General features: G+C 54.4%; 1 protein-coding gene, 1 long non-coding RNA gene and 1 pseudogene across 4 annotated transcripts in view; all 3 read left to right on the top strand.

Annotated features, from left to right (window-relative positions):
* Nucleotides 1-14,881, top strand: part of ZNF618 (zinc finger protein 618) — a 97,611-nt gene extending 82,730 nt beyond the window's left edge. The window contains exons 14-19 of the mRNA XM_079996491.1: nt 2,312-2,494; nt 4,062-4,244; nt 5,642-5,824; nt 7,093-8,880; nt 10,054-10,318; nt 14,418-14,881. Of these exons, the coding sequence (XP_079852617.1) occupies nt 2,312-2,494; nt 4,062-4,244; nt 5,642-5,824; nt 7,093-8,880; nt 10,054-10,318; nt 14,418-14,835 (3,020 nt within the window). The 3' untranslated portion in view covers nt 14,836-14,881. The remainder of the gene's footprint in view (nt 1-2,311; nt 2,495-4,061; nt 4,245-5,641; nt 5,825-7,092; nt 8,881-10,053; nt 10,319-14,417) is intronic.
* A 663-nt stretch (nt 14,882-15,544) lies between these two features.
* LOC307208424 lies at nt 15,545-20,651 on the top strand. Its single transcript, XR_013835165.1, has 3 exons — nt 15,545-15,582; nt 18,614-18,656; nt 20,617-20,651. It is a non-coding gene; the product is annotated as an uncharacterized lncRNA (long non-coding RNA).
* LOC307208423 (zinc finger protein 618 pseudogene) lies at nt 17,588-19,933 on the top strand (annotated as a pseudogene). Of its 2 annotated transcripts, none has more exons than XR_013843949.1 (2): nt 17,588-18,010; nt 19,913-19,933. The product of XR_013843949.1 is annotated as a zinc finger protein 618 pseudogene (transcript). The 2 variants fall into 2 exon arrangements; XR_013843973.1 differs by lacking the exon at nt 19,913-19,933 and adding an exon at nt 18,135-18,230.
* Nucleotides 20,652-23,324: the final 2,673 nt, after the last annotated feature.

Raw genomic sequence — 23,324 nt, 5'->3', positions numbered from 1 at the left:
TTGAACTATAGTTGAACTATAGTTCCCTATGGTAGTCATAGTTGTCATAGTTCCCCATGGGAGTTATAGTTCCCTATGTGAGTTGAACTATTCTTGAACTATAGTTCCCTATGGGAGTTATAGCTCCCCATGGGAGTTGAAGTATAGTTGAACTATAATTCCCTATGGGAGTTATAGTTTCCTATGGAGTTGAATTATAGTTCACTATGGGAGTTATAGTTCTCTATGGGAGTTGAACTATAGTTGAACTGTAGTTCCCTTTGGGAGTTATAGTTCCCTATGGGAGTTGAACTATAGTTGAACTATAGTTCCCTATGGTAGTCATAGTTGTCATAGTTCCCCATGGGAGTTATAGTTCCCTATGTGAGTTGAACTATTCTTGAACTATAGTTCCCTATGGGAGTTATAGCTCCCCATGGGAGTTGAAGTATAGTTGAACTATAATTCCCTATGGGAGTTATAGTTTCCTATGGAGTTGAATTATAGTTCACTATGGGAGTTATAGTTCTCTATGGGAGTTGAACTATAGTTGAACTGTAGTTCCCTTTGGGATTTATAGTTCTCTATGGGAGTTGAACTATAGTTCCCTATGGGAGTTATAGTTCTCTATGGGAGCTGAACTATAGTTCCCTATGGGAGTTATAGTTCCCTATGGGAGTTGAACTATAGTTGAACTATAGTTCCCTATGGGAGTTATAGTTCCCTATGGGAGCTGAATTATAGTTCCCTATGGGAGTTATAGTTCTCTATGGGAGTTGAACTATTCTTGAACTACAGTTCCCTATGGGAGTTATAGTTCTCTATGGGAGTTGAACTATAGTTCCCCATAGGAGTTATAGTTTCCTATGGGAGTCATAGTTTCCTATGGGAGTTGAACTATAGTTGAACTATAGTTCCCCATGGGAGTTATAGTTCCCAATGGGAGTTATAGTTCCCCATGGGAGTTGAACTATAGTTCCCTATGGGAGTTATAATTCTCTATGGGAGTTGAACTATAGTTGAACTAAGGTTTCCTATGAGAGATATAGTTCCCTATGAGAATTATAGCTCCCTATGGGAGTTGAACTATAGTTGAACTATAGTTCCCTATGAGAGTTATAGCTCCCTATGGGAGTTGAACTATAGTTGAACTATAGTTCCCTATGGGAGTTATAGTTCTCTATGGGAGTTGAACTATAGTTCCCTATGGGAGTTATACTTCCCCATGTGTGTTGAACTATAGTTCCCTATGGGAGTTATAGTTCTCTATGGGAGTTGAACTATAGTTGATCTATAGTTTCCTATGAGAGATATAGTTATAGTTCGATATGGGAGTTATAGTTCCCCATGGGAGTTGAATTATAGTTGAACTATAGTTCCCTATGGGAGTTATACTTCCCCATGTGAGTTGAACTATAGTTCCCTATGGGAGTTATAGCTCCCTATGGGAGTTGAACTATAGTTGAACTATAGTTCCTTATGGGAGTTATAGCTACATATGGGAGTTGAACTATAGTTCTCTATGGGAGTTATAGTTCTCTATCGGAGCTGAACTATAGTTCCCTATGGGAGTTATAGTTCTCTATGGGAGTTGAACTATGGTTGAACTATAGTTCCCTATGGGAGTTATAGTCCCCTCTGGCAGTTGAACTATAGTTGAACTATAGTTCCCTATGGGAGTTATACTTCCCCATGTGAGTTGAACTATAGTTCCCCATGGGAGTCATAGTTCCCTATGGGAGTTATAGTTCCCTATGGGAGTTATAGTTCCCTATGGGAGTTGAACTATAGTTGAACTATAGTTCCCTATGGGAGTTATAGCTCCCTATGGGAGTTGAACTATAGTTGAACTACAGTTCCCTATGGGAGATATAGTTCCCTATGGGAGTTGAACTACAGTTGAACTATAGTTCCCTATGGGATTTATAGTTCTCTATTGGAGTTGAACTATAGTTGAACTATCCTTCCCTATGTGAGTTATAGTCCCCTCTGGCAGTTGAACTATAGTTGAACTATAGTTCCCTATGAGAGATATAGTTCCCTATGGGAGTTGAACTATAGTTCCCTATGGGAGTTATAGTTCTCTATGGGAGTTGAACTATAGTTCCCTATGGGAGTCATAGTTGTCATAGTTCCCCATGGGAGTTATAGTTCCCTATGTGAGTTGAACTATAGTTGAACTATAGTTCCCTATGGGAGCTATAGCTCCCTATGGGAGTTGAACTATAGTTCCCCATGGTAGTTATACTTCCCTATGAGAGTTACACCTCCCTATGGGAGTTGAACTATAGTTGAACTATAGTTCCCTCACCCTCTCTCTTTCTCCCCCCAGCGCTACAGGTCCCGGACAAGGAGCGCCACCTGCTGGCCGAGCGCCTTCTCCGATTGGCCTGCGCCGAGCCCGCCTCCCTCCCGGCCCTGGCCGGCCCCGAGTTCCAGAAACTGGCCCAGGCCTTGATTGACAGCGGCGCCCGGCACGGGGCCTACTCGGCCCCCGACGCCCTCGGGAACTATAGTTCCCCATGGGTGTTTTAGTTCCCTACAGGAGTTGAACTATAGTTCTCTATGGGAGTTATAGTTTCCTATGGGAGTTGAACTATAGTTGAATTATAGTTCCCTATGGGAGTTATAGTTCCCTATGGGAGTTATAGTTCTCTATGGGAGTTGAACTATAGTTGAACTATAGTTTCCTATGAGAGATATAGTTCCCTATGGGAGTTATAGTTCCCCATGGGAGTTGAATTATAGTTGAACTATAGTTCCCCATGGGAGTTATAGTTCCCTATGAGAGTTACACCTCCCTATGGGAGTTGAACTATAGTTGAACTATAGTTTCCTATGAGAGATATAGTTCCCAATGGGAGTTATAGTTCCCAATGGGAGTTATAGTTCCCTATGTGAGTTGAACTATAGTTGAACTATAGTTCCCTATGGGAGTTATAGTTCCCCATGGGAGTTGAACTATAGTTGAACTACAGTTCTCCATGGGAGTTACACCCTATAGGAGTTGAACTATAGTTGAACTATAGTTCCCCATGGTAGTTATAGTTCCCTATGAGAGTTACACCTCCCTATGGGAGTTGAACTATAGTTGAACTATAGTTTCCTATGAGAGATATAGTTCCCAATGGGAGTTATAGTTCCCAATGGGAGTTATAGCTCCCTATGGGAGTTGAACTATAGTTGAACTATAGTTCCCTATGGTAGTTATAGTTCTCTATGGGAGTTGAACTATAGTTGAACTATAGTTTCCTATGAGAAATATAGTTCCCAATGGGAGTTATAGTTCCCTATGGGAGTTGAACTATAGTTGAACTACAGTTCCCTATGGGAGTTATAGTTCTCTATGGGAGTTGAACTATAGTTTCCTATGAGAGATATAGTTCCCTATGGGAGTTATAGTTCCCTATGGGAGTTGAATTATAGTTGAACTATAGTTCCCTATGGGAGTTATAGTTTCCTATGGGAGTTGAACTATTGTTCCCTATGGGAGTTATAGTTCTCTATGGGAGTTGAACTATAGTTCCCTATGGGAGTTATAGTTCTCTATGGGAGTTGAACTATAGTTGAACTATAGTTTCCTATGATATAGTTCCCTATGGGAGTTATAGTTCCCCATGTGAGTTGAACTATAGTTCCGTATGGGAGTTATAGTTCTCTATGGGAGTTGAACTATAGTTCCCTATGGGAGTTATAGTTCTCTATGGGAGTTGAACTATAGTTGAACTATAGTTCCCTATGGGAGTTATAGCTCCCTATAAGAGTTGAACTATAGTTGAACTATAGTTCCCCATGGTAGTTATAGTTCCCTATGAGAGTTACACCTCCCTATGGGAGTTGAACTATAGTTGAACTATAGTTCCCTATGGGAATTATAGTTCTCTATAGGAGTTGAACTATAGTTCCCTAGGGAGTTATAGTACCTGATGGGAGTTATAGTTCCCCATGGGAGTTGAACTATAGTTGAACTATAGTTCCCCATGGGAGTCATAGTTCCCTATGGGAGTTATAGTTCACTATGGGACTTGAACTATGCTTGAACTACAGTTCGCTAATCCTCTCCCTCCTCTCTCCCCCCCCAGCGCTACAGGTCCCGGACAAGGAGCGCCACCTGCTGGCCGAGCGCCTTCTCCGATTGGCCTGCGCCGAGCCCGCCTCCCTCCCGGCCCTGGCCGGCCCCGAGTTCCAGAAACTGGCCCAGGCCTTGATTGACAGCGGCGCCCGGCACGGGGCCTACTCGGCCCCCGACGCCCTCGGGAACTATAGTTCCCCATGGGTGTTTTAGTTCCCTACAGGAGTTGAACTATAGTTCCCTATGGGAGTTATAGTTTCCTATGGGAGTTGAACTATAGTTGAATTATAGTTCCCTATGGGAGTTATAGTTCTCTATGGGAGTTATAGTTCCCTATGGGAGTTGAACTATACTTGATCTATAGTTCCCTATGGGAGTTATACTTCCCCATGTGAGTTGAACTATAGTTCCCTATGGGAGTTATAGTTCTCTATGGGAGCTGAACTATAGTTCCCTATGGGAGTTATAGTTCTCTATGGGAGTTGAACTATAGTTGAACTATAGTTTCCTATGGGAGTTATAGTTCCCTATGGGAGTTATAGTTCCCTATGGGAGTTATAGTTCTCTATGGGAGTTGAACTTTAGTTCCCTATGGGAGTTATAGTTCTCTATGGGAGTTGAACTATGGTTGAACTATAGTTTCCTATGGGAGTTATAGTCCCCTCTGGCAGTTGAACTATAGTTGAACTATAGTTCCCTATGGGAGTTATACTTCCCCATGTGAGTTGAACTATAGTTCCCCATGGGAGTCATAGTTCCCTATGGGAGTTATAGTTCCCTATGGGAGTTATAGTTCCCTATGGGAGTTGAACTATTCTTGAACTACAGTTCCCTATGGGAGTTATAGCTCCCTATGGGAGTTGAACTATAGTTGAACTATAGTTCCCTATGGGAGTTATAGCTCCCTATGGGAGTTGAAGTATAGTTGAACTATAGTTCCCCATGGGAGTTATAGTTCCCTATGGGAGTTGAACTATAGTTGAACTATAGTTCCCTATGTGAGTTATAGTCCCCTCTGGCAGTTGAACTATAGTTGAACTATAGTTCCCTATGGGAGTTATAGTTCTCTATGGGAGTTGAACTAGAGTTCCCTATCGGAGTTATAGTTCCCTATGGGAGTTGAACTATAGTTGAACTATAGTTCCCTATGGTAGTTATACTTCCCTATGAGAGTTACACCTCCCTATGGGAGTTGAACTATAGTTGAACTATAGTTTCCTATAAGAGATATAGTTCCCTATGGGAGTTATAGTTCCCTATGGGAGTTGAACTATATTTGAACTATAGTTCCCCATGGGAGTTACACCTCCCTATGGGAGTTGAACTATAGTTGAACTATAGTTCCCCATGGGAATCATAGTTCCCTATGGGAGTTGAACTATAGTTGAACTATAGTTCCCATGGGAATCATAGTTCCCTATGGGAGTTGAACTATAGTTGAACTATAGTTCCCCATGGGAGTTATAGTCCCCTCTGGCAGTTGAACTATAGTTGAACTATAGTTCCCTATGGGAGCTATAGTTCCCTATGGGACTTGAACTATGCTTGAACTACAGTTCGCTAACCCTCTCCCTTCTCTCTCCCCCCCAGCGCTACAGGTCCCGGACAAGGAGCGCCACCTCCTGGCCGAGCGCCTCCTCCGATTGGCCTGCGCCGAGCCCGCCTCCCTCCCCGCCCTGGCCGGCCCCGAGTTCCAGAAGCTGGCCCAGGCCTTGATTGACAGCGGCGCCCGGCACGGGTCCTACTCGGCCCCCGACGCCCTCGGGAACTATAGTTCCCCATGGGTGTTTTAGTTCCCTACGGGAGTTGAACTATAGTTCCCTATGGGAGTTATAGTTTCCTATGGGAGTTGAACTATAGTTCCCTATGGGAGTTATAGTTTCCTATGGGAGTTGAACTATAGTTCCCTATGGGAGTTATAGTTCTCTATGGGAGTTGAACTATAGTTCCCTATGGGAGTTATAGTTCTCTATGGGAGTTGAACTATAGTTGAACTATAGTTCCCTATGGGAGTTATAGCTCCCTATGGGAGTTGAATTATAGTTGAACTATAGTTCTCTATGGGCGTTACAGTTCCCTATGGGAGTTGAATTATAGTTGAACTATAGTTCCCTATGGAAGTTATAGCTCCCTATGGGAGTTGAACTATAGTTGAACTATAGTTTCCTATGAGAGATATAGTTCCCTATGTGAGTTATAGTTCCCAATGGGATTTATAGTTCTCCATGGGAGTTGAATTATAGTTCCCTATGGGAGTTATAGTTCTCTATGGGAGTTGAACTATAGTTCTCTATGGGCGTTATAGTTCCCTATGGGAGTTGAATTATAGTTGAACTATAGTTCCCTATGGAAGTTATAGCTCCCTATGGGAGTTGAACTATAGTTGAACTATAGTTTCCTATGAGAGATATAGTTCCCTATGTGAGTTATAGTTCCCAATGGGATTTATAGTTCTCTATGGGAGTTGAATTATAGTTCCCTATGGGAGTTATAGTTCTCTATGGGAGTTGAACTATAGTTCCCTATGGGAGTTATAGTTCTCTATGGGAGTTGAACTATAGTTCCCTATGGGAGTTATATTTCTCTATGGGAGTTGAACTATTCTTGAACTACAGTTCCCTATGGGAGTTATAGCTCCCTATGGGAGTTGAACTATAGTTGAACTACAGTTCTCCATGGGAGTTATACCCTATAGGAGTTGAACTATTGTTGAACTATAGTTCCCTGTGGGAGTTATAGTTCTCTATGGGAGTTGAACTATAGTTCCCCATGGGAGTTATAGTTCTCTATGGGAGTTGGAACTATAGTTCCCTATGGGAGTTGAACTATAGTTGAACTATAGTTCCCTATGAGAGATATAGTTCCCTATGGGAGTTATAGTTCCCTATGGGAGTTGAACTATAGTTGAACTATAGTTCCCTATGAGAGATATAGTTACCTATGAGAGTCATAATTCCCTATGGGAGTTATAGTTCTCTATGGGACTTGAACTATGCTTGAACTACAGTTCGCTAACCCTCTCCCTCCTCTCTCCCCCCCAGCGCTACAGGTCCCGGACAAGGAGCGCCACCTCCTGGCCGAGCGCCTCCTCCGATTGGCCTGCGCCGAGCCCGCCTCCCTGCCCGCCCTGGCCGGCCCCGAGTTCCAGAAACTGGCCCAGGCCTTGATTGACAGCGGCGCCCGGCACGGGTCCTACTCGGCCCCCGAGGCCCTCGGGAACCTGAGCGCCTTGGCCCTCCAGCAACTGCCCCGCATGTACAACCAGGCCAAGGTCAAGGTCACTTGCGCCCTGGGCGCCGCGCGGGGGATCGGGGTCACCTGCCACGCCCACCCCGGCGGCCATGTTCTCTCGGCCCACCGGGTGGAAAGCGGGCGCCTGCGCAGCTACGTCCTGGCCGTCCGCCAGCCCGCCGCCTCGGAACCCGTCCAGCTTTGGGTCCAGAACGTGTTGTCGGAGTTCGTGGCGCCCGAAACCCGGGCCGCCTACGTGAGCGACGGGCCGGCCCCCGGGTTCGGGAAGAGCGGGCTGAGCCTGCGCTGCGCCGCCTGCGCCCTCAACGCCGCCGTCGCCGGCGTCCTCAGCCAGAGGGCGCTCCAGGCGCGCGGCATGCCGGAGGTGGCCGAGCTGTTGGCAACCTGCGAGGATCTGATGGCGGAGGAGCGGCGAGGCCGGGAAGTTGGCGCCGAAGCGGGTTCGGCGCCGCCATGTTGGGATTCGCCGGCCGACGCCTTGCTGGCGGCGCACGAGTGGCAGGAACGTGGCAACCTGGGGAGTTATAGCGCCGAAACGGGAGGCAGAGGAGCGTCGGAACGTGGCAACCTTGGGAGTTATAGCGCCGAAACGGGGGGCAGAGGAGCGTCGGAACGTGGCAACCTTGGGAGTTATAGCGCCGAAACGGGGGGCGGAGGAGCGTCGGAACGTGGCAACCTGGGGAGTTATAGCGCCGAAGCTGGGGGCAGAGGAGCGGCGGAACGTGGCAACCTGGGGAGTCGCGGCGGCGCCGGAGCAGCGGAGCGTCCGGAACGTGGCAACCTGGGGAGTTACAGCGCCGAAACCGGGGGCAGAGGAGCGTCGGAACGTGGCAAGCTGGGGAGTTATTATAGCGCCGAAGCCGGGGGCAGAGGAGCGTCGGAACGTGGCAACCTGGGGAGTGGCAGCGCAGAGGCGCACCTCAACCGGGCGCTGCTGGGGAACTTGGCCGCCTTACTGGCGCCCATTAAGCAGGCCGTCGCCGAACTGGGCGCCGAAGGGCGGCCGACGCTGCAGCTGGTGTTGCCAACTTACGCGCGCCTGGAAAAGCTCTTCACCGCCAAGGCGGGCGACGCCGGGCCGGTCAGCAAACTCTGCCACCTCTTCCTGGAGGCCCTGAAGGAGAACTTCAAGCTGCACCCGGCCCACAAGGCGGCCATGTTGCTGGACCCGCGCCAGAAGCTGCGCCCGGCGCCAACTTACCAGCACGAAGAAATCGTCGCCAACGTATGCCAGTTGATGGGGCTCTCGGACGACGCCGAACTCGAACCCGCCGCCGGCGCCAAAAAAGCCCGGCTCTCGGGAGACGTAGCGGCGCCGGGCGCCGAGGAAGCGGAAGTCTACGCCTATCTGCAGGAGGCCAATGCGGGGGCGCCAACTGATCTGCTCCAGTACTGGGCCGGCGCTTCCTCGCACCCGCGCCTGGCCAGGCTGGCCCTGTGGCTGCTGGCCGTGCCGGCGGTGGGCGCCCGGGCCGGGTGCGCCCGCTTGTGCGAACAGGCGCTGGGGATCCGGCGCCGGAGGGTCTTGGGGGCGGAAGACGCCAATAAGCTGCTGTTTCTGAAGGCTAATATGGCGTGAGGGGGGAAAGGTAGCGCGGCGCCGGGTGGCGGGTTCGAATGGGGGGATGGAAACGTAATGCGGTGCCAGGTTGCGGGTTCGAATGAGTGGAGAGGGTGGGAAACGTAGCGTGGTGCAAGGTTGCGGGTTCGAATGTGGTGTGGGAGTTTGGGAAACGTAGCGTGGCGCCAGGTTGCGGGTTCGAATGGGGCTGGAAAGGGTTGGGGGTTCGAATGTGGTGTGGGAGGGTGGGAAACGTAGCGCGGCGCCGGGTGGCGGGTTCGAATCCCCAGGTTGCGGGTTCGAATGAGTGGAGAGGGAGGGAAACGTAGCACGGCGCCGGGTTGCGGATTCAAATGGGGATGGAGAGGGTGGGAACCGTAGCGTGGCGCCAGGTTGCGGGTTCGAATGTATCAGAGAATGGGAAATGTAGCGTGGCACCAGGTTGCGGGTTCGAATGATGGAGAGGGTGGAAAACGTAGCGTGGCGCCAGGTTGCGGGTTCGAATGGGGATGGAGAGGGGTTTGAATGGGGATGGAGAGGTTGGGGAACGTAGCGCGGCGCCGGGTTGCGGGTTCAAATGGGAATGGAGAGGGTGGGAAACGTAGCGTTTGAATGAGGTTTGAATGAGGATGGAGAGGGTGGGAAATGTAGCGCAGCGCCAGGTTGCGGGTTCGAATGGGGATGGAGAGGTTGGGAAACATAGCGTGGCGCCAGGTTGCGGGTTCGAATGAGGATGGAGAGGGTGGGAAACGTAGCGCGGCGCCGGGTGGCGGGTTCGAATCCCCAGGTTGCGGGTTCGAATGAGTGGGAGTTTGGGAAACGTAGCGTGGTGCCAGGTTGCGGGTTCGAATGGGAATGGAGAGGGTGGGAAACGTAGCGCAGCACCAGTTGCGGGTTCGAATGGGGGATGGAAACGTAATGCGGCGCTGGGTTGCAGGTTCGAATGAGGGGAGAGGGTGGGAAACGTAGCGTGGGGCCAGGTTGCGGGTTTGAATGGGGCTGGAAAGGGTTGCGGGTTCGAATGTGGTGTGGGAGTTTGGGAAACGTAGCGTGGTGCCAGGTTGCGGGTTCGAATGAGGATGGAGAGGGTGGGAAATGTAGCGTGGCGCCAGGTTGCGGGTTCGAATGGGGATGGAGAGGGTGGGAAACGTAGCGTGGTGCCAGGTTGCACGGCTGCCGGGAGACGTAGCGGCGCCGGGCGCCGAGGAAGCGGAAGTCTACGCCTATCTGCAGGAGGCCAATGCGGGGGCGCCAACTGATCTGCTCCAGTACTGGGCCGGCGCTTCCTCGCACCCGCGCCTGGCCAGGTTGGCGCTGTGGCTGCTGGCCGTGCCGGCGGTGGGCGCCCGGGCCGGGTGCGCCCGCTTGTGCGAACAGGCGCTGGGGATCCGGCGCCGGAGGGTCCTGGGGGCGGAAGACGCCAACAAGCTGCTGTTTCTGAAGGCCAATATGGCGTGAGGGAGGCGGGTTCGAATCCCCAGGTTGCGGGTTCGAATGAGTGGAGAGGGTGGGAAACGTAGCGCAGCACCAGGTTGCGGGTTCGAATGTGGTGTGGAAGGTTGGGAAATGTAGTATGGTGCCAGGTTGCGGGTTCAAATGTGTGGGAGAATGGGAAATGTAGTGTGGCACCAGGTTGCAGGTTCGAATGTTGTGGGAGAGGGTGGGAAATGTAGCACGGCGCCGGGTTGCGGGTTTGAATGGGGATGGAGAGGGTGGGAAACGTAACGTGGCGCCAGGTTGCAGGTTCGAATGAGTGGGAGTTTGGGAAACGTAGCGTGGTGCCAGGTTGCGGGTTCGAATGGGGATGGAGAGGGTGGGAAACGTAGCGCGGCGCCGGGCGGCGGGTTCGAATCCCCAGGTTGCGGGTTCGGATGAGTGGGAGTTTGGGAAACGTAGCGTGGTGCCAGGTTGCGGGTTCGAATGGGGATGGAGAGGGTGGGAAACGTAGCGCAGCGCCGGGTGGCGGGTTCGAATCCCAAGGTTGCGGGTTCGAATGAGCAGAGAGGGTGGGAAATGTAGCGCAGCACCAGGTTGCGGGTTCGAATGTGGTGTGGAAGGTTGGGAAACGTAGCGTGGTGCCAGGTTGCGGGTTCGAATGTGGTGTGGAAGGATGGGAAATGTAGTGTGGTGCCAGGTTGCGGGTTCGAATGTGGTGTGGAAGGATGGGAAATGTAGTGTGGTGCCAGGTTGCGGGTTCGAATGGGGCTGGAAAGGGTTGCGGGTTCAAATGTGTTGTGGGAGTTTGGGAAACGTAGCATGGCACCAGGTTGCGGGTTCAAATGGGGATGGAGAGGGTGGGAAAGGTAGCGCGGCGCCGGGTGGCGGGTTCGAATGTGGTGTGGAAGGTTGGGAAATGTAGTGTGGCGCCAGGTTGCGGGTTCGAATGTGTTGGAGAAGGGGAAATGTAGTGTAGTGCCAGGTTGCGGGTTTGAATGGGGATGGAGAGGGTGGGAAATGTAGCATGGCGCCGGGTTGCGGGTTCAAATCCCCAGGTTGCGGGTTCGAATGAGTGGAGAGGGGGGAAAATGGAGCGTGGTGCCAGGTTGCAGGTTCAAATGTGTGGGAGAATGGGAAATGTAGCGTGGCACCAGGTTGCGGGTTCGAATGAGGATGGAGAGGGTGGGAATTGTAGCACGGCACCAAGTTGCAGGTTCGAATGGGGCTGGAAAGGGTTGGGGTTCAAATGTGGGAGGTTGGGGAATGTAGCGTGGCGCCAGGTTGCAGGTTCGAATGAGTGGAGAGGGTGGGAAACATAGCGTGGAGCCGGGTTGCGGGTTCGAATGTGGTGTGGAAGGATAGGAAATGTAGTGTGGTGCCGGGTTGCGGGTTCAAATGGGGATGGAGAGGGGTTTGAATGGGGATGGAGAGGTTGGGAAACGTAGCGCGGCGCCGGGTTGCGGGTTCGAATGGGGCTGGAAAGGGTTGCGGGTTCAAATGTGGTGTGGAAGGTTGGGAAACGTAGCATGGTGCCAGGTTGCGGGTTCGAATAAGTGGGAGTTTGGGAAATGTAGCGTGGCGCCAGGTTGCGGGTTCGAATGGGGGGATGGAAACGTAACACGGCGCCAGGTTGTGAGTTCGAATGTGTGCGGGTTCAAATGTGTGCGCCAGGTTGCGGGTTCGAATGGGGATGGAGAGGTTGGGAAATGTAGCATGGCGCCGGGTTGCGGGTTCGAATGGGGCTGGAAAGGGTGGGAAACGTAGCGCAGCACCAGGTTGCGGGTTCGAATGTGGTGTGGAAGGTTGGGATATGTAGTGTGGCCCCAGGTTGCGGGTTCGAATGAGGATGGAGAGGTTGGGAAACGTAGCGTGGGGCCAGGTTGTGGGTTCAAATGAGGCTGGAAAGGGTGGTGGGTTCGAATGGGGATGGAGAGGGTGGGAATCATAGCGCGGCGCCAGGTTGCGGGTTCAAATGGGGATGGAGAGGTGTTTGAATGGGGATGGAGAGCGGGTTCGAATGTGTGCGGGTTCAAATGTGTGCGCCAGGTTGTGTGTTTGAATGGGGATGGAGAGGGTGGGAAACGTAGCGCAGCACCAGGTTGCGGGTTCGAATGGGGTGTGGACGGTTGGGAAATGTAGTGTGGTGCCAGGTTGCGGGTTCAAATGTGTGGGAGAATGGGAAATGTAGCGTGGCACCAGGTTGCGGGTTCGAATGTGGTGTGGAAGGTTGGGAAACGTAGCATGGCGCCGGGTTGCGGGTTCAAATGGGATGGAGAGGTGTTTGAATGGGGATGGAGAGGTTGGGAAACGTAGCGTGGCGCCAGATTGCGGGTTCGAATGAGTGGGAGTTTGGGAAACGTAGCGTGGTGCCAGGTTGCGGGTTCGAATGGGGATGGAGAGGGTGGGAAATGTAGCGTGGCACCAGGTTGCGGGTTCGAATGAGGATGGAGAGGGTGGGAAATGTAGCGTGGCGCCAGGTTGCGGGTTCGAATGGGGGGATGGAAACGTAATGCGGTGCCGGGTTGCAGGTTCGAATGGGGATGGAGAGGGTGGGAAACGTAGCGCGGCGCCGGGTGGCGGGTTCGAATCCCCAGGTTGCGGGTTCGAATGAGTGGGAGTTTGGGAAACGTAGCGTGGTGCCAGGTTGCGGGTTCGAATGTGTGGGAGAATGGGAAATGTAGCATGGCACCAGGTTGCGGGTTCGAATGAGGATGGAGAGGGTGGAAAACGTAGCGCGGCGCCGGGTTGCGGGTTCGAATGAGTGGGAGGGTTGCAGGTTCGAATGAGGATGGAGAGGGTGGGAAATGTAGCGTGGCACCAGGTTGCGGGTTCGAATGAGGATGGAGAGGGTGGGAAACGTAGCGCAGCACCAGGTTGCGGGTTCGAATGTGGTGTTGAAGGTTGGGAAATGTAGCGTGGCGCCAGGTTGCGGGTTCGAATGGGGATGGAGAGGGTGGGAAATGTAGCGTGGCGCCGGGTTGCGGGTTCGAATGTTGTGGGAGAGGGTGGGAAATGTAGCATGGCGCCGGGTTGCGGGTTCGAATGGGGATGGAGAGGGTGGGAAACGTAGCGTGGTGCCAGGTTGCGGGTTCGAATGGGGATGGAGAGGTGTTTGAATGGGGATGGAGAGGTTGGGAAACGTAGCGTGGTGCCAGGTTGCGGGTTCGAATGGGGATGGAGAGGTGTTTGAATGGGGATGGAGAGGTTGGGAAACGTAGCGCGGCGCCGGGCGGCGGGTTCGAATCCCCAGGTTGAGGGTTCGAATGAGCGGAGAGGGTGGGAAATGGAGCACAGCACCAGGTTGCGGGTTCGAATGTGGTGTGGAAGGTGGGGAAATGTAGTGTGGTGCCAGGTTGCGGGTTCGAATGGGGATGGAGAGGGTGGGAAATGTAGCGTGGTGCCAGGTTGCGGGTTCGAATGTGTGGGAGAATGGGAAATGTAGCGTGGCGCCAGGTTGCGGGTTCAAATGGGGGGATGGAAACGCAATGCGGTGCCGGGTTGTAGGTTCGAATGAGTGGGAGGTTGGGAAACATAGCGTGGCGCCGGGTGGTGGGTTCAAATGGGGATGGAGAGGGGTTTGAATGGGGATGGAGAGGGTGGGAAACGTAGCGTGGCGCCAGGTTGCGGGTTCGAATGAGGGAGTTTGGGAAAGGTAGCGTGGCGCCAGGTTGCGGGTTCGAATGGGGATGGAGAGGTGTTTGAATGGGGATGGAGAGGTTGGGAAACGTAGCACGGCGCCAGGTTGCGGGTTCAAATGGGGATGGAGAGGGTGGGAAACGTAGCGTTTGAATGAGGTTTGAATGGGGATGGAGAGGTTGGGAAACATAGCGTGGCGCCAGGTTGCGGGTTCGAATGAGGATGGAGAGGGTGGGAAACGTAGCGCGGCGCCGGGCGGCGGGTTCGAATCCCCAGGTTGCGGGTTCGAATGAGTGGAGAGGGTGGGAAATGGAGCGTGGCGCCGGGTTGCGGGTTCGAATGAGGATGGAGGGTGGGAAATGTAGCATGGCGCCGGGTTGCGGGTTCGAATGGGGATGGCGAGGGTGGGAAACGTAGCACAGCACCAGGTTGCGGGTTCGAATGTGGTGTGGAAGGTTGGGAAATCTAGCGTGGCGCCAGGTTGGTGCTGTGGCAGAAGCTGCGCCCGGCGCCAACTTACCAGCACGAAGAAATCGTCGCCAACGTATGCCAGCTGATGGGGCTCTCGGACGACGCCGAACTCGAACCCGGCGCCGCCGCCAAAAAAGCCCGGCTCTCGGGAGACGTAGCGGCGCCGGGCGCCGAGGAAGCGGAAGTCTACGCCTATCTGCAGGAGGCCAATGCGGGGGCGCCAACTGATCTGCTCCAGTACTGGGCCGGCGCTTCCTCGCACCCGCGCCTGGCCAGGCTGGCCCTGTGGCTGCTGGCCGTGCCGGCGGTGGGCGCCCGGGCCGGGTGCGCCCGCTTGTGCGAACAGGCGCTGGGGATCCGGCGCCGGAGGGTCTTGGGGGCGGAAGACGCCAATAAGCTGCTGTTTCTGAAGGCTAATATGGCCTGAGGGGGGAAACGTAGCGCGGCGCCGGGTTGCGGGTTCGAATGGGGTGTGGAAGGTGGGGAAATGTAGTGTGGTGCCAGGTTGCGGGTTCAAATGGGGATGGAGAGGGGTTTGAATGGGGATGGAGAGGTTGGGAAAGGTAGCGCGGCGCCGGGCGGCGGGTTCGAATCCCCAGGTTGCGGGTTCGAATGAGTGGGAGTTTGGGAAGCGTAGCGTGCTGCCAGGTTGCGGGTTCGAATGAGGATGGAGAGGGTGGGAAATGGAGCGCAGCACCAGGTTGCGGGTTCGAATGTGGTGTGGAAGCTTGGGAAACGTAGCGTGGTGCCAGGTTGCGGGTTCGAATGAGGATTGAGAGGGTGGGAAACGTAGCACGGCGCCGGGTTGCGGGTTCGAATGGGGATGGAGAGGGGGGGAAACGTAGCGCAGCACCAGGTTGCGGGTTCGAATGTGGTGTGGAAGGTTGGGAAATGTAGTGTAGTGCCAGGTTGCGGGTTCGAATGTGGTGGGAGAGGGTGGGAAACGTAGCATGGCGCCGGGTTGTGGGTTCGAATGAGGATGGAGAGGTTGGGAAATGTAGCGCAGCACCAGGTTGCGGGTTCGAATGTGGTGTGGAAGGTTGGGAAATGTAGTGTGGTGCCAGGTTGCAGGTTCGAATAAGTGGGAGTTTGGGAAATGTAGCGTGGCGCCAGGTTGCGGGTTCGAATGGGGGGATGGAAACGTAACACGGCGCCAGGTTGTGAGTTCGAATGTGTGCGGGTTCAAATGTGTGCGCCAGGTTGCGGGTTCGAATGGGGATGGAGAGGTTGGGAAACGTAGCGTGGTGCCAGGTTGCAGGTTCGAATGGGGATGGAGAGGGTGGGAAACGTAGCGCGGCACCGGGTTGCGGGTTCGAATGTGGGGATGGAAACGTAGCGTGGTGCCAGGTTGCAGGTTCGAATGGGGATGGAGAGGGTGGGAAACGTAGCGCGGCGCCGGGCGGCGGGTTCGAATCCCCAGGTTGAGGGTTCGAAGGAGCGGAGAGGGTGGGAAATGGCGCCGGGTTGCGGGTTCGAATGTGGTGTGGAAGGTTGGGGAATGTAGTGTGGTGCCAGGTTGCGGGTTCGAATGGGGATGGAGAGGGTGGGAAACGTAGCGCGGCGCCGGGCGGCGGGTTCGAATCCCCAGGTTGCGGGTTCGAATGAGCGGAGAGGGAGGGAAATGGAGCATGGCGCCGGGTTGCGGGTTCGAATGGGGATGGAGAGGGGGGGAAACGTAGCATGGCGTCGGGTTGCGGGTTCGAATGTGTGGGAGAATGGGAAATGTAGCGTGGCGCCAGGTTGCGGGTTCGAATGGGGGGATGGAAACGTAATGCGGTGCCGGGTTGCAGGTTCGAATGAGTGGAGAGGGTGGGAAACATAGCGTGGCGCCAGGTTGCGGGTTCGAATGAGGATGGAGAGGGTGGGAAACGTAGCGTGGCGCCAGGTTGCGGGTTCAAATGTGTGGGAGAATGGGAAATGTAGCGTGGCACCAGGTTGCGGGTTCGAATGAGGATGGAGAGGGTGGGAAACGTAGCGTGGCGCCGGGTGGCGGGTTCGAATCCCCAGGTTGCGGGTTCGAATGAGTGGGAGAATGGGAAATGTAGCATGGCACCAGGTTGCGGGTTCGAATGAGGATGGAGAGGGTGGGAAATGTAGCATGGCACCAGGTTGCGGGTTCGAATGAGTGGAGAGGGTGGGAAACGTAGCGCGGCACCAGGTTGCGGGTTCAAATGTGTGGAAGGTTGGGAAATGGAGCATGGCACCAGGTTGCGGGTTCGAATGAGGATGGAAAGGGTGGGAAATGTAGCGCAGCACCAGGTTCCGGGTTCGAATGTGGTGTGGAAGATTGGGAAATGTAGTGTGGTGCCAGGTTGCGGGTTCAAATGTGTGGGAGAATGGGAAATGTAGCGTGGCACCAGGTTGCGGGTTCGAATGGGGATGGAGAGGGTGGGAAACGTAGTGTGGTGCCATGTTGCGGGTTCGAATGAGGATGGAGAGGGTGGGAAATGTAGCGTGGTGCCAGGTTGCGGGTTCGAATGAGGATGGAGAGGGTGGGAAACGTAGTGTGGCGCCAGGTTGCGGGTTCAAATGGGGATGGAGAGGGGTTTGAATGGGGATGAAGAGGTTGGGAAATGTAGCATGGCGCCGGGTTGCGGGTTCGAATTGGGGATGGAGAGGGTGGGAAACGTAGCGCAGCACCAGGTTGCGGGTTCGAATGAGGATGGAGAGGGTGGGAAATGTAGCGTGGTGCCGGGTTGCGGGTTCGAATGAGTGGAGAGGGTGGGAAATGGAGCACAGCACCAGGTTGCGGATTCGAATGTGGTGTGGAAGGTTGGGAAATGTAGTGTAGTGCCAGGTTGCGGGTTCAAATGTGTGGGAGAATGGGAAATGTAGTGTGGCACCAGGTTGCAGGTTCGAATGTTGTGGGAGAGGGTGGGAAATGTAGCACGGCGCCGGGTTGCGGGTTTGAATGGGGATGGAGAGGGTGGGAAACGTAACGTGGCGCCAGGTTGCAGGTTCGAATGAGTGGGAGTTTGGGAAACGTAGCGTGGTGCCAGGTTGCGGGTTCGAATGGGGATGGAGAGGGTGGGAAACGTAGCGCAGCACCGGGTTGCGGGTTCAAATGGGGATGGAGAGGGTGGGAAATGTAGCGTGGTGCCAGGTTGCGGGTTCAAATGAGGATGGAGAGGGTGGGAAACGTAGCGCAGCACCAGGTTGCGGGTTCGAATGTGGTGTGGAAGGTTGGGAAATGTAGTGTGCCACCAACGTATGTCAGTTGATGGGGCTCTCGGACGACGCCGAACTCGAACCCGCCGCCAAAAAAGCGCGTCTCTCGGGAGACGTAGCGGCGCCGGGCGCCGAGGAAGCGGAAGTCTACGCCTATCTGCAGGAGGCCAATGCGGGGGCGCCAACTGATCTGCTCCAGTACTGGGCCGGCGCTTCCTCGCACCCGCGCCTGGCCAGGCTGGCCCTGTGGCTGCTGGCCGTGCCGGCGGTGGGCGCCCGGGCCGGGTGCGCCCGCTTGTGCGAACAGGCGCTGGGGATCCGGCGCCGGAGGGTCTTGGGGGCGGAAGATGCCAACAAGCTGCTGTTTCTGAAGGCCAATATGGCCTGAGGGGGGAAAGGTAGCGCGGCGCCAGGTTGCGGGTTCGAATCCCGAGGTTGCGGGTTCAAATGAGTGGAGAGGGTGGGAAACGTAGCGTGGTGCCAGGTTGCAGGTTTGAATGAGGATGGAGAGGGTGGGAAATGTAGTGTGCCAGGTTGCGGGTTCGAATGGGGATGGAGAGGGTGGGAAATGTAGCACGGCGCCGGGTTGCGGGTTCGAATGGGGCTGGAAAGGGTGGGAAACATAGCGTGGCGCCAGGTTGCGGGTTCAAATGGGGATGGAGAGGTGTTTGAATGAGGATGGAGAGAGTGGGAAACGTAGCGTGGCGCCGGGTGCCGGGTTCGAATCCCCAGGTTGCGGGTTCGAATGAGCGGAGAGGGTGGGAAATGTAGCATGGCGCCGGGTGGCGAGTTTGAATGGGGATGGAGAGGGTGGGAAACGTAGCGCGGCGCCGGGTTGCGGGTTCAAATGTGTGGGAGAATGGGAAATGTAGCGTGGCGCCAGGTTGCGGGTTCGAATGGGGCTGGAAAGGGTTGGGGGTTCGAATGTGGTGTGGGAGTTTGGGAAACGTAGCGTGGTGCCAGGTTGCGGGTTCGAATGAGCGGAGAGGGTGGGAAATGGAGCGTGGCGTCGGGTTGCGGGTTCGAATGTGTGGGAGAATGGGAAATGTAGCATGGCGCCGGGTTGCAGGTTCGAATGTGGTGTGGAAGGTTGGGAAACGTAGCGTGGCGCCAGGTTGCGGGTTCGAATGATGGAGAGGGTGGGAAACGTAGCGCAGAGAGGTTGGGAAACATAGCATGGCGCCGGGTGGCGGGTTCGAATGGGAGGATGGAAACGCAATGCAGTGCCGGGTTGCAGGTTCGAATGTGTGGGAGAATGGGAAATGTAGCGTGGTGCCAGGTTGCGGGTTCGAATGGGGATGGAGAGGGGTTTGAATGGGGATGGAGAGGTTGGGAAACGTAGCATGGTGCCAGGTTGCGGGTTCGAATGAGGATGGAGAGGGTGGGAAATGCAGCGTGGCGCCAGGTTGCGGGTTCGAATGAGGATGGAGAGGGTGGGAAACGTAGCGCAGCACCAGGTTGCGGGTTCGAATGTGGTGTGGAAGGTTGGGAAATGTAGTGTGGTGCCAGGTTGCAGGTTCGAATGTGGTGTGGAAGGATGGGAAATGTAGTGTGGTGCCGGGTTGCGGGTTCGAATGGGGCTGGAAAGGGTTGGGGGTTCAAATGTGTTGTGGGAGTTTGGGAAACGTAGCGTGGCACCAGGTTGCGGGTTCGAATCCCCAGGTTGCGGGTTCGAATGAGCGGAGAGGGGGGGAAATGTAGCATGGCGCCGGGTTGCGGGTTCGAATGAGTGGGAGGTTGGGAAATGTAGCGTGGCGCCAGGTTGCGGGTTCGAATGGGGCTGGAAAGGGTTGGGGGTTCGAATGTGGTATGGGAGGGTGGGAAACGTAGCGCGGCGCCGGGGGCGGGTTCGAATGCCCAGGTTGCGGGTTCGAATGAGTGGAGAGGGTGGGAAACGTAGCGTGGTGCCAGGTTGCGGGTTCGAATGTGTGGGAGAATGGGAAATGTAGCGTGGCACCAGGTTGCGGGTTCGAATGAGGATGGAGGGTGGGAAATGTAGCGCGGCGCCGGGTGGCGGGTTCAAATCCCCAGGTTGCGGGTTCGAATGAGCGGAGAGGGGAGGAAACGTAGCGCAGCACCAGGTTGCGGGTTTGAATGTGGTGTGGCAGTTTGGGAAACGTAGCATGGTGCCAGGTTGCGGGTTCGAATGTGGTGTGGAAGGTTGGGAAACGTAGCGTGGTGCCAGGTTGCGGGTTCGAATGTGGTGTGGAAGGTTGGGAAACGTAGCGTGGTGCCAGGTTGTGGGTTCGAATGTGGTGTGGGAGTTTGGGAAACGTAGCGTGGTGCCAGGTTGCGGGTTCAAATGGGGATGGAGAGGTGTTTGAATGGGGATGGAGAGGTTGGGAAATGTAGCACGGCGCCAGGTTGCAGGTTTGAATGTGTGGAAGGTTGGGAAACGTAGCGTGGTGCCAGGTTGCGGGTTCGAATGGGGCTGGAAAGGGTTGGGGCTTCAAATGTGTTGTGGGAGGTTGGGGAATGTAGCGTGGCACCAGGTTGCGGGTTCGAATGAGGATGGAGAGGGTGGGAAATGTAGCATAGCGCCGGGTTGCGGGTTCGAATGAGGATGGAGAGGGTGGGAAACATAGCGTGGCGCCGGGTTGCGGGTTCAAATGTGGTGTGGAAGGTTGGGAAATGTAGTGTGGTGCCAGGTTGCGGGTTCAAATGTGTGGGAGAATGGGAAATGTAGCGTGGCACCAGGTTGCGGGTTCGAATGGGGATGGAGAGGGTGGGAAACATAGCGCGGCGCCGGGTTGTGGGTTCAAATGGGGCTGGAAAGGGTGGCGGGTTCGAATGGGGATGGAGAGCGTGGGAAATGTAGCACGGCGCCAGGTTGCGGGTTCGAATGGGGATGGAGAGGGTGGGAAACGTAGCGTGGCGCCAGGTAGTGGGTATGAATTGGGATGGAGAGGGTGGGAAACGTAGCGCAGTGCCGGGTTGCGGGTTCGAATGGGGCTGGAAAGCGTTTGGGGTTCGAATGTGGTGTGGGAGAATGGGAAATGTAGCGTGGCGCCAGGTTGCGGGTTCGAATGTGGTGTGGAAGGTTGGGAAACATAGCGTGGTGCCGGGTTGCGGGTTTGAATAAGTGGAGAGGGTGGGAAACGTAGCGCGGCACCGGGTTGCGGGTTCGAATGGAGATTGAGGGTGGGAGCGTGGTGCCGTGTTGCGGGTTCGAGTGGAGATGGAGAGGGTGGGAAACATAGCATGGCGCCGGGTTGCGGGTTCGAATGGAGATGGAGAGGGTGGGAAACAGCATGGCGCCGGGTTGCGGGTTCGAATGAGGATGGAGAGGGTGGGAAATGTAGCGTGGCGCCCGGTTGCGGGTTCGAATGTGTGCGGGTTCAAATGTGTGCGCCAGGTTGCAGGTTCGAATGGGGATGGAGAGGTTGGAAAACATAGCGCGGCGCCGGGTTGCGGGTTCGAATGCGGCTGGGAAGGGTGGGAAATGTAGCGCGGCGCCGGGTTTCGGGTGTATATATGTGTATAGGGGGAATGGGGAGGGAGGGAGGGGAGCGGGAAGGATTTGAACCCGGGGTCGGAGTGGAATTGGGCTTGAACTTGAATTCAGACCCAAACTTAGACCCGAACTTGAACTCCGAGCCGAACTGGGACCGGAACTCGATCCAGAACTTGAACTCGGGGAGCTGAACCGGAATTGAATTCTAGTTCGGCCCCAAGTTCAGCTCTGAATTCGGGTCTGAGTTTGGGTCTGAATTCTAGTTCGGACCCGAGTTCAGGACTGAGTTCCGGTTCGAGTTCAGGTCCGAATTCAGGTTTTGAATTGGGAAACGTAGCGCGTTTCCTGTGAATTGTAGCGCATGGTTGGGAATTGTAGCGCGGCGCCTGGTTTTGGGGTGTATATAAGTGTATAGAAGGGGGGAATGGGGTGAGGGAGGGGAGGAGGATCTTGAACCCGGGGCAGAAGCTGAACTCGAACCAGAACTCGAACTCGGGGAGCTGAACCGGAATTTGAATTCTAGTTCGGACCCAAGTTCAGCTCCGAATTCAGGTCTGAATTCTAGTTCGGACCCGAGTTCAGCTCCGAATTCGGGTCTGAATTCTAGTTCGGACCCGAGTTCAGGTCCGAATTCGGGTCTGAATTCTAGTTCAGCCCTGAGTTCAGGTCTGAGTTTGGGTCTGAATTCTAGTTTGGACCCGAGTTCAGGACTGAGTTTCAGGGAGCTGAACCGGAATTGTGGGCCTAACTTGAACTCTAGTTCGGACCCAAGTTCAGCTCCGAATTCAGGTCTGGATTCTAGTTCGGACCCGAGTTCAGGTCTGAGTTGGGGTCTGAATTCTAGTTCGGACCCGAGTTCAGCTCCGAATTCGGGTCTGAATTCTAGTTCGGACCCGAGTTCAGGTCTGAGTTTGGGTCTGAATTCTAGTTCGGACCCGAGTTCAGGTCTGAGTTTGGGTCTGAATTCTAGTTCGGACCCGAGTTCAGGACTGAGTTTGGGTCTGAATTCTAGTTCGGACCCAAGTTCAGCTCCGAATTCGGGTCTGAATTCTAGTTCGGACCCAAGTTCAGCTCCGAATTCGGGTCTGAATTCTAGTTCGGACCTGAGTTCAGGTCTGAATTCGGGTCTGAATTCTAGTTCAGGTCTGAGTTCAGGTCTGAGTTTGGGTCTGAATTCTAGTTCGGACCCGAGTTCAGGACTGAATTCGGGTCTGAATTCTAGTTCGGACCCAAGTTCAGCTCCGAATTCAGATCTGAATTCTAGTTCGGACCCAAGTTCAGGACTGAGTTTGGGTCTGAATTCTAGTTCGGACCCGAGTTCAGCTCCGAATTCGGGTCTGAATTCTAGTTCGGACCCGAGTTCAGCTCCGAATTCGGGTCTGAATTCTAGTTCGGACCCGAGTTCAGGTCTGAGTTTGGGTCTGAATTCTAGTTCGAACCCGAGTTCAGGACTGAGTTTGGGTCTGAATTCTAGTTCGGACCCGAGTTCAGCTCTGAATTCGGGTCTGAATTCTAGTTCGGACCCAAGTTCAGCTCTGAATTCGGGTCTGACTTCTAGTTCGGACCCGAGTTCAGGACTGAGTTTGGGTCTGAATTCTAGTTCGGACCCAAGTTCAGCTCCGAATTCGGGTCTGAATTCTAGTTCGGACCCGAGTTCAGGTCTGAGTTTGGGTCTGAATTCTAGTTCGGACCCGAGTTCAGGTCTGAGTTTGGGTCTGAATTCTAGTTCGGACCCGAGTTCAGGTCTGAGTTTGGCTCTGAATTCTAGTTCGGACCCGAGTTCAGGACTGAGTTTGGGTCTGAATTCTAGTTCGGACCCGAGTTCAGGACTGAGTTTGGGTCTGAATTCTAGTTCGGACCCGAGTTCAGGACTGAGTTTCGGGGGGCTGAACCGGAACTGTGGGCCTAACTTGAACTCTAGTTCGGACCCGAGTTCAGCTCCGAATTCAGGTCTGAATTCTAGTTCGGACCCGAGTTCAGGACTGAGTTTGGGTCTGACTTCTAGTTCGGACCCGAGTTCAGGTCTGAGTTTGGGTCTGAATTCTAGTTCGGACCCGAGTTCAGGACTGAGTTTGGGTCTGAATTCTAGTTCGGACCCGAGTTCAGGACTGAGTTTGGGTCTGAATTCTAGTTCGGACCCGAGTTCAGGTCTGAGTTTGGGTCTGAATTCTAGTTCGGACCCGAGTTCAGCTCTGAGTTTGGGTCTGAATTCTAGTTCGGACCCGAGTTCAGGTCTGAGTTTGGGTCTGAATTCTAGTTCGGACCCGAGTTCAGGTCTGAGTTTGGGTCTGAAT

Source organism: Podarcis cretensis, assembly GCF_951804945.1.
Source record: "Podarcis cretensis genome assembly, contig: SCAFFOLD_26, whole genome shotgun sequence".
In the NCBI taxonomy this organism is placed as follows: Eukaryota; Metazoa; Chordata; class Lepidosauria; order Squamata; family Lacertidae; genus Podarcis; species Podarcis cretensis.
Note: the sequence above shows the minus strand (reverse complement) of the source record. Positions and strands in the feature narration are given on the sequence as shown.